At 55.1% G+C, this 9,870-nt stretch overlaps 1 protein-coding gene across 5 annotated transcripts in view; it reads left to right on the top strand.

Moving 5' to 3' along the window:
• The first annotated feature begins 4,887 nt into the window (after positions 1-4,887).
• Positions 4,888-9,870, top strand: part of Phrf1 (PHD and ring finger domains 1) — a 28,805-nt gene continuing 23,822 nt past the window's right edge. For 2 of the 5 annotated variants that reach the window (XM_077107870.1, XM_077107853.1), the window contains exons 1-3: positions 7,273-7,312; positions 8,681-8,796; positions 9,269-9,397. In XM_077107870.1, the coding sequence (XP_076963985.1) occupies positions 7,278-7,312; positions 8,681-8,796; positions 9,269-9,397 (280 nt within the window). In that variant the 5' untranslated portion in view covers positions 7,273-7,277. Of the gene's footprint in view, positions 5,265-6,277; positions 6,473-7,272; positions 7,313-8,680; positions 8,797-9,268; positions 9,398-9,870 lie in introns of those variants that run through there. The other 3 variants (XM_076847845.2, XM_076847844.2, XM_076847843.2) reach the window with 3 other exon arrangements.

Raw genomic sequence — 9,870 nt, 5'->3', positions numbered from 1 at the left:
GGTGGCCTAGTCGGGAGGCATCCCCCGCTGGCACGACGCGTGGTACGGCCCAGGCGGTCCCCCTCCCGCACGCGTTGGTACAGCCCGGGTTCTCTTGGCGTTTGGGCCCCGGGCTGGGGGCGCTGCCTGTTGGTTCTGTCTTCTGCCCGCCCAATGCGGTGGATAGTGGGGCAAGGAGGGCCCCTTGTGGAGGGACCTCCTGCAAGCCAGAGGCTGCCCCCGTCGCACACACCCCGTGCAGTATTACAGCCTGGCCGATTCGGGGCTCTCCCCGTCAGAGGTCCACCCCTCTCGGAGAACCCAGAGCGTACACAGCCTGGGCTGTGACCCGAGAGGCGCCTGGACGCGCCCTGACTCGGCGCCCTCGGAACGCTTGTCCTGCCTGCGCCGCCCTTTGCCAACTCCTGGGAGGCCTGGGAGCCCCCAAGCACAAGCAATTCAGTCTGCCTTCCAGGAGGGAGCGCCAGCTCTGTCTGGTTTGGTTTTTCAGATGACCCCCGACAGGGGCAGTCCCGGGGACTCCTGGGGACTTCGGGTCCTTCCCGTGGGATCTATCGCCAAGGAAACCTCCAGAAGAGTCCTAGCCTGGAGGGGACATCTCGAGGGGTGCTGGGCTCTCAGTGGGCTTTTTCCTGTCTTTTCCAGGGACCCAGAAGAGTCCTTGCTGGGCATTCAAAAGGTCTAAGGGAGCAGACTGTCACCTACCCAAAGACACAGGGCCAGCTGCTGCAGCAGAGCCAAAAGAGACTTGGCCCTTCTCTGCTCAGTCCGCTCCCTACCATGGCCTAGGTGGTTGCTGAGGTGAAATCATGGACTATCCAGGACCCCTGATCTAGCAGGCAGATGCCTGCTCTACTTTTGCTCCTAAGGCTCTTTGTTTTCCTGTCTCCCTCAACCAAACAGCTCCTGCCACACATGCCTCAGAGCCTGGCCCTCCCTGCTCTAGGCTCAGCTAATGCCCCTTTATCCTCACATCACTCAGGTCCTTGACCCAGGGACCAGCCCACTCAGACTCAGCCACCTGCTCCTAAACCCACTGGCCCACTCTTTGTTCTCCCTCCTTCCACTGCCCCCTGCACAGGCTGCACTGCAGCCTGTCACCTGCCACCCAAGGAGGTGTCTGACCCAGCCCAGACCTGGGAGCTTGGATAGTGGAGACAAATTTAAGCTTAGTGTGGTGAAGGTGTGATCATTTACAGATGGGAGAAGAGCCAGGGGTCAACTCAGTTCCACTCCATCAAAAATTGAGAGATCATCACCAGGCACCCTAGCATACATTTATAATCCCAGTGGCTAGAGAGGCTGAGGCAGGGGAATTGTAAATTCAAAGCCAGCCTCAGCAATTTAGTGAGGCCCTGTCTCTAAATAAAATATGAAAAGGGAATGGGGATGTGGCTCGGTGGTTGGATGCCCCTGGGTTCAATCCCTTTACAAAAAAAAAAAAAAAAAAAAATTGAGAGATCATGCCAGACTTATTGACACAGGCTTGTTTGTAATCCCAGTGACTTGGGAGGCTGAGGCAGGAGGTTTGCTTGCAAGGGCTGGGGATGTGGCTCAATGGTAAAGCACCCCTGGGTTAAATCCCCAGTTCAAAAAGAGCAAAGGAAAAAATTGAGAAATCCACAAGGTTTGGATTACATGAGTCTTGAAGGAACTCCTAGGAACCACTGGGATCCCTGAGGAGGCCCATATCTTCAGAGCAGAACACAAGTTGAGGGAAGAAATCGAGTGCCTGGCTGCCTCCTTCACCTTACCCCCAGTCCTGCCAATCTAAATATGCACCTCCTTTCACCATCCATAGTGGGCTGAATGGTGTCCCCCTAAAAAAAGTTATATCCACATCCTGAAATCCAGAGCCTATATATTTGTGCTTATTTGAAAAAAGGGTCTTTGTAGATTATTTCAGTGAAGGATCTTGAAATGGGATCAACCTTAATTACCTGTGTGGCTCTAAATCCAATGACAGTGTCTTTATAAGTGGCAAAGGAGAGGACACACAGAGGAGAAGGCCATGAGAAGACAGAGGCAGAGACTATGAAGTAAAATGACCACAATCCAAGGATGCATGGAGCTCCAGCCACAACTGAGAAAGGCAGGAGAGATCCTCCCAGAACCTGTGGGTCAGGGACTTATTTGTGAGAGAATAAGTTTCTGTTGTTTTAAGCTACCTGGGTTATGGTCAGAGGACACTCATATACTGACCTTCCCTGGTCTGAGAACATAGAGCTGCCTGTCCCTTCCTGGCTCTGGGAGTTTCAACTCCTGTTCTCTCCCCACTCCCTCCCTCCACCTGCCCTTGCTTCAGCCTCTCTTGGGCATCTACCTGGCTCTGGAGGCCATCCCTGCTCCTGGGGATGGGGTAGAACGGGGCAGGAGGTGATGCCTGGGCTTAGTGCTCACCCAATCTCACGTATGTGCAGCCTGATGGCAGAGGGAAAGGGTTGGACAGAACTCTGGGAGAAGCTGGCCTGGGCTATACAGAACTGAGGGAGCTCCCACCCTAGCTCTACCCTCCTGTACACCATATCTGTGCCTGTCTGTGCCTGCACGAGGCAAAAGCAATATATCAGCACAAACCAGAAATCCAGCAGGGTGCAGGTCTGTGTAGGTAAAATGCATGTGTGTGTGCACACGGGCCATGGCATGTGAGAGCTGGCAGGTGGGCAACTCACTGGTGTGCATAAGAGGTAACAAGACTAATGTGAGGGGGGTTGTATATGGGAGATATCTGTGCTTGACAGGGTGTGAGGCATCTACCTGCGAGCAGGTAAGGTGTCATTTTACACCTTAGGGAGGGCATCAACAGATATGTTTCTATGCTCAGTTGGGGTCCAGTCTGGCCTCAGGATACTCTTTGGGGTCACTTTTTATTCGTAAGCTTGAACTGGCATAGCTGGGTAGGTTGTAAATTGCTCAAAGATGCTCTCTAGATGTTCTTCACATCTCATTATGTGTGAATGTGTCTATTTTGGCAATTTTTCCAGCTGTGTCCTAGGGGCAGCTGTGAATGAAGGTGGGAGAGGTTGGTCCCTGTCCAGGGGGATGCTGAATTGACCTGTCCTCCTCCTTCCCAGGAGCCTCAGTGTATGTGAGCACCCCTATATCTAACTGTCTTTCGCAGGCAGGTACATTCACATAAAAGGGCTGACACATGTGAAGTCCAAACTAGGAGGGATGATCAGATACCATTCCTGCAAGGAGGGCGAGGGTGCCACCCCCTCTTTACCATGCTGGACCCATGCAAAACTCTCTCCAGTACTCACCCACTCGATCCTCACAATGACCTCTGGGGTACATATGACCATCAACATCATTTTACAGCCAAGGACACTAAGGCACAGACAGCAGGGAGGGACTTGCCTGAGGTCAAAGTGCCTGGGTGACTCTTGAGGAAACCACCCATCCAGATCCTGGTCTCTGGCCCATCAAGAGTAGAGAGCTTATTCCTGAGTACCCATCCAGATCCTGGTCTCTGGCCCATCAAGAGTAGAGAGCTTATTCCTGAGTACCCTTCTGTGGCACCATCCTTCCTTCCTTCCATTTAGCCTACAGCATCGGTGATGTTTCAGCCATTGCAAACAGACAAAAAAACCCTCTCAACATTGCTCCCTCTGCACTGCCTCCATCCACTTTTACCTCCCTGCAGTTAAGTGGCTGCAACCTGGTTGCTGCTCATTGTGCTGTTTTCTCATCCCCTTTATCCTCTGGGCAGCCCCTGCCCCCAGCACTGCTGTGCTGCTGTTCTGGGATATGGGGGCCAGCAATCCCCATCTCACTCCCCCAAGGACTCTCTCCTTGATCCAAGTGCCTGTTTCTCCTGGTTACAGACTCTCTCCTGCGTCTGTCAGTCCTCCATTCCCACCACCCTTGAAATGTTTATTTACTTATTTATTTATTGGTCTCTTTTGAGGACTCTGGACCTCTTAATGTTGGAAGCCTGTGGTTCTAGATCTATTCCCCCACCACCCTATTTTACCTCCAGTGCAGCCTTTGCCCTCTCAACATCTCCTCTGCACTGTCCGGTACCCACAGGACTCCCCCAGCTTACTCCCTCCCCTGAATACATTCCCATCTCCCTGCCCTCAGTCTTCCTTTCCCTTTCCCTTCCATGGCATTCACAGCCAACCCTCAGCAAACCAGCTGTCTTCTACATCTACCAGGAGCCATTCCTTCCAAACAGTGGTCCTGTCCTGGATGGGGTCCCTGCCCGCAGTCGCCCTGCACCTTGCTTGCTTTTATGCAGAGGCCTGAGGGGTCCATAAGCCAGGGCCAGTCACCTGTGCAGCACCCCAGTGTGCCACCACGCCCGGCCCCACAGTCTTTTTTTAAAATATTTAATTTTTTAGTTGTAGTTGGACACAATACCTTTATTTTGCTTATTTATTTTTATGTGGTGCTGGAGTTCAAACCTAGGACCTCCCCTGTGCTAGGCGAGCGCTCTAGCGCTGAGCCACAACCCTAGCCCTGATTTATTTATTTTTCTGTGGTGCTGAGGAACGAATGCAGGGCCTCGCACAAGCTGGGCGAGAGCGCTGGCCCTGAGCCGCCGCCCATCCGCAGTCTGTGTATTGGAGCCCAGATCACCTTCACCCGTGCCATTCGGCTGAGCTCTCCACAGTGTTCTCGGTTTACTGTGTCTCCCCACCCCCCCCCCCCCCCCCGGGCTGGAGGGGCCGGGATGGGGGCTCATCCTCCGCCGTGCTCCAGCAGCTCCCGAGCCCGCACACAGCGTCCATCCCGAGTCCGTGCAAGGTCTTGGCCGGAGCCAAGCTGCGCGCCGCAGAGGCCGGACGCCCCGCCCCGGGGCACTCGGGGTCCGGCGGGGCCATCAGGGGGCGGGGCCGGGGCGGGGCTCTGGGCCGCCCGAGGCCCTCGCGTTCGCTCGGGGCGGTCGGACTGCACCACCTGAGGCAGCGGGGGACACGGTTCGGCCGGCGCGCCCGCGAGGGCTAAGCAGCACGAATCTTTCGGAACCATGTTCTTCCTGGACGGCGGTTCTGCACTAACCAGTGCTTTTTAGGGAGTAAGGGCCGGCCGACGCCTCGACGCCCCGACCGCGGTTCTGACCCGTTCTTGTCCCAGTGGTTCCCGCCAACGGGCGGGGCGGAGGGCCCCGGAAATCGGGCTGTGCACTTCCGGGTCGGGGAGCGCGCGGCGGCGGAGGCGGCGGCGACGACGGCGACCGCGACCTGGCCTAGTCGCGGAGTCTCTCCGAGGGCGGCGGCGGGAGCGTCCGGTGCGCCCGGTAGGCGCGAGGTTCCCGGGTACGTGCGGCCACCGCGCCGGCCCGGCGTCCCTGCCGCGCCAGGCCGTGCTGGCCGCCCGCGGGCGCCGCGCGCTTTGTTTGCGGCCTGCGGGGCGGGGAGGCCTGCGCGCGGGCGGGCGGGCCCCGAGGCCTGGCGCCGGCCCGGGAGCCTCACGCGGCGGGACGCCCTGGCCGCGGCCGCAGGGACGGGGCGGCGCGGGGCCAGTGCGGCTGTGCTGCCTGGTCCCAGCTCCGGCCGGCGTCGCCCTGGTCGGCCTGGTCCGCCCTTGCCCGCGGCTGTGGTTGACGGCGTAGTGGCGCGTCTCTTCCTCAGCCCCAGCCGTCCCCAGCAGCCTCTCGGGAGGGCTGTCGTCCGTGGTTTACCCAGGAGCAGCTCGGAGCCCAGAGAGGCCGAGTAACTTGCCAGCTTCACACAGGCAGAGAGGCAGAGCCAGAGCTGCTCCCTCATCCTTTCACTCAACTGTCCTGCTCTCTTCAGACGCTTTTGCCGAGCTTAGGTGCCCTGGTTTCTGCAGTAGACAACAGTAATTTGCTGGGGAGGCATGTTGACCACTGGTGGCCAGGATAGGGTTTGAGGCTGAGGTGGGTTTGGCTTGGGACTTGACATACTTTCCCTCTCTCACGGACCACTTGGTTTTCTTTATTAGAGGAGGAAGACTGAGTCAAAGTAACAGCACGTGGCACCTTTTTGCGCTGTACCACGGGTTCCATTTCAACTCATTGGAGACCTTTATAGTCTCCAAGTTGTTGAGTTTCACGACAGTTTACAATTTGAGGTTTCCTGTCTCCTATGGTAGGAGATGAATGGGGAAGGACAAACCCTGAGTGAAGAAGTTGGACTTGCTGCAGGCTTGCACAGTGCCCAGAATGGGCACCCAGGCTCTGGTCTTGGCACCAGTGTAGCCTTTTTGGTTCCTCAATAACAGTTGGAATTGCAAGTTCGGTGGTTCCTCTGAGTTTTAAGGGGGAAATAGCCTTTTCAGTTTTCTTGTTTTTCTCTTGACCTCCCAGAAACCTGGAAGCTGAGCAGGAGAGTCACAGCATCTCTCTGAGAGAGTTCTGCCAAGGACAACCAGGAAGGACTATGGGCTTTTCTGCAGGAATGGTTTAGGCCTTGGTCTCTGATGGTTAACGGTGGGCATGATGAACCCCTGTGGGCCTGCCCAAGCTGGAGCTGCTGGGAGACTAGAAAGAACTAAGCTAGAGGTACCCACTAGCACCGTGTTCTGGCTGGGCTTTCTGGTGGGGAAGGGGAGACTGGTGGCCCCGGATTGTGGTTTTTGTCCTTGCTGCTTGCTCCGGAGGTACCCTTGGAGGCTGATGGCTTCTTTTGTTCTCCTGCGTGCAGGCCCCAGTTGTTGCCTCCACTTGGGTTTTGTGACATCCAGAAAGAATTTTGCTCAGCTTTCTCAACCTGAGCCTCCAATGGCTGTGGTAGTGGGCCATAGTGTTCTTTGGCTGTGGGCCTCAGGCTGAGTGCAGACCCCTCAGAACATAGCTCCCAGGTGCATGCATTCCTGGAGCTGGTGTTCTGGCAAACTCCTATGAGCTAGCTCTGCTGCTGCCTCACTGATTTCTCCAGGAGCCGTCTGAGACAGGTCCTGCCATTGTCCCTTCCTGTGGTTCTTGGTCACAGTCCATCAGGAGAGAAGACAGGAGTTCCATGTTCATATGTTTGACCTTGTGTGTAATGCATCATTTAAGTGAGGGATTTGCTGTCCACCAGTTAGGCCCTAGAACTGCTCCCAGCTCTGCCCTGCTGTTACCTAGGTCGTATTGGGGTCAATTTCTTGGTCTCTCTGAAGTATACCCTGTTTAGGCTGGTGTGTGCTTCTCCACCTTCCTTACCTGCATGCAGTCAGGGCAGGGCAGGCAGTGGAGCAGGAGGCCTGGGTTTTATGGGAAGGGTCACAGCCATGGCCAGAGCTTTACAGATCCTTTTACCTGAGATCCGTGGCCAATGCTGGGTCTCAATGCGGGAGAGTTGTCATCATCTTGGACGGCCTATAGCATGGTCTCACCGCCTGCCTGCCTGTGCCTCCTTGGGTCAGTTTTCCAGCAGGAATCTGGCCAGCACTCCCTGCCAGATTTCTGAACTCACCATCAGCAGGGTGCAGACGCTTCTCTGAGTGGGGATTTGGCCAATTATCTTAACTTTGGGGCAGCAGGGAGAGGAAAAGTTAATTTGGCAAAACCACGTCTTGGTTCGCCATTTTTTGATAGTAGCGACATTTATCCATTGGCACTTTCCTCAAAGGAGCATTCACTCGCTGATTAGCCGGCGTTGGAGGACTTGGAGCTCTGTAGTGCCCATCATGTGGGGAGGTAATAGGGGACTGGTGAGAAAGTGACTCTAGAGGTAGTAGCCCACTCCCAGCCACTGCAGTGGACACGGAGTCTCTGCAGCCTAGGGAGGGAAGTGAGTCTGACTGCAGAGTCAAGCCCATCCCCATTCTCCTGCCTCAGAGGTGGGGGTCTCATGGGAAGCCTGTGGTGCTGCAGTGGACTTCATTGTGTTCTGTTGGGTTCCTGAGTGAACTCCACATGAGAGGCATCTCCTCTAGGGCCACCTAGAAATTGAAGGCAGCAGCCCTGACAAGAAAGGGCCCTTCTTTGGACTTCTGTGGGGATCAAAGTTTGAGGCCCTGGGGTACAAGGAGGGTTATGTTGAGCCATGTTTGAAGACTGGGCCTAGCAGTGTGATCTTGGTCTGCTTTGCCTCCCAGCCTGGGCACTACAAGGACTCCACGGACTGACTTGTGATCAAGGCCCAGGTGCCTCTGCTGAATCTTGCTGCCTCCTGATAGTGGTCAGCTAAATAGAGGCTGCTGGCCCAGCCTTGGCCAACAGTGACGTGCCTACGGAGTGGAAGGCAGACAGCTTCCTGGTGACCAGCCCTCAGTTGACAAGTACCACTATGCCTCAGCCCAGGAAATATCCATTTTGTTCATTTCTGGCCTTGGGACTCCTTGAGGTGCTTGTACCAACATGTGGCAAATCCTCAAGTGTTTGGACCTGGCTTTGCATGTGGCTCTGTAGGAGCCAGTGTCTTTTTTTTTTTTTTTTTTTTCCCTTTTTTGGTATTAGGTATTGAATTCAAGGGCACTCTACCACTGAGCTACATCCCCATCCTTTTTTGAGACAGAGTATTGCGAAGTTGCTGAGGTTGGCCTCAAACTTGTGATCCTCCTGCTTCAGCCTCCCTAGTCTCTGGGATACAGGTGTAGTTACCACCTGGCTCTGTAGTATCTTTCTGTGTGGTTGAGATGCTGTATGTGTTGTCTCATGCCTCAAACACAACATGCACAGAAAGGTTCCAGCACCAGGAACATGACAGGAGAGAGTGACTGTTGTTCTTTGTGGGGCTCTGCAGCCCTGACACTTTAGAGATCCCCTGGCTCCTCTTTCTTTCAGAGCTGAGCTCCAATGTGCCACAATGGATGACGACAGCCTGGACCAGCCTGTGGCACAGAACCCGTGTCCGGATGGATGCCCCGGGGTGGGCCCTGCAGACCTGGCCAGTAGTGCTGGTGAGCCCTGGCTAAGAGGGATGTCCCTGGTGGATTCTGGTGCCTAGAGTTTTTTCGGGTATCTGCTGTTCCAGGAGGTTGTGTGTGTCAGTTTTCAGCTTTCAACCCTTTAAAAAAGTTATTCTTTGAATTTAAATTGTAGAACTGTAGTACATTGATTCTTCTTGTCATGTTGTTTATTTTTGGTGTTTTGGGATAGGGTCTTTCTGTGTTGCCCAGGCCTACCTTGAACTCCTGGACTCAAGCGTCCTCCTGCCTTAGTCTCCTGCACCCAGTCTTTTGTCTTAGTTTTGATGCAGGCAACACATGCAGGACAAAAAGACCTTGGGCATTCCCCTCTTCCCTTCACTCTTCTCCACCTGTCCCATTGGCCCCGTGGCAGGTGTCCTGTGCATGCGCAGAGCATCCTGGGCTCTATGCTGCCTTGCTGTGACGCTGCCCCCACGGTCTGTGATTTCCCCTGGTGACATAGGTCTAGAAGAAAGCAGCGATGGTCACAGTGGGGACTCTGAGGATGACACGGGCAGTGAGCATGGAGACTGCACAGACAGAGAGGATGAGGAGGCAGCCTCTGAGGAGGAAGACCCAGAAGATGGATCAGGTAAGCTTGCTGGCATCTGAGTGGGCTGGGTGGGGACAGCGTTTGGCAGAACCTGGGTAGCTGTACTCACTAAGCTGTGGGGAGAGCCTTTGCTCTCCACTCCTGAAGCCCGTGGACAGTGGCTCATTTCTGCTGCACTCTTTTGTTTGGAAGTTCAGCTCAACAACATGGTCCTCCAGGCTTCTCTTCTGTTAGGGTGAAACTAAAATATCTAGAACGTCAAGTGGCACACACTGCAGGCACACGCAACCAGACTGGAAGCTGGTGCCACAAATAGAGGTCTTGGCAGCCCTTGTCCCCTGCCACGAGCCATGGGCTTGCCGTTCAGGCGCAGGACAGTCTGTTGTGCCCCAGAGGATGTGCCCAGGACTACCAGACCTCCACATGGGTGCGGCAGTGACTCCATGCAGTGGCGCATTCTCTGTTCTGTCTGACAGCTGACAAGCATGTCTCAGGGATTTTAAGAGGTTTAC

This window comes from Callospermophilus lateralis, chromosome 2 (assembly GCF_048772815.1).
Source record: "Callospermophilus lateralis isolate mCalLat2 chromosome 2, mCalLat2.hap1, whole genome shotgun sequence".
NCBI lineage: Eukaryota > Metazoa > Chordata > Mammalia > Rodentia > Sciuridae > Callospermophilus > Callospermophilus lateralis.
This window is presented reverse-complemented; position numbering and strand designations above follow the sequence as displayed.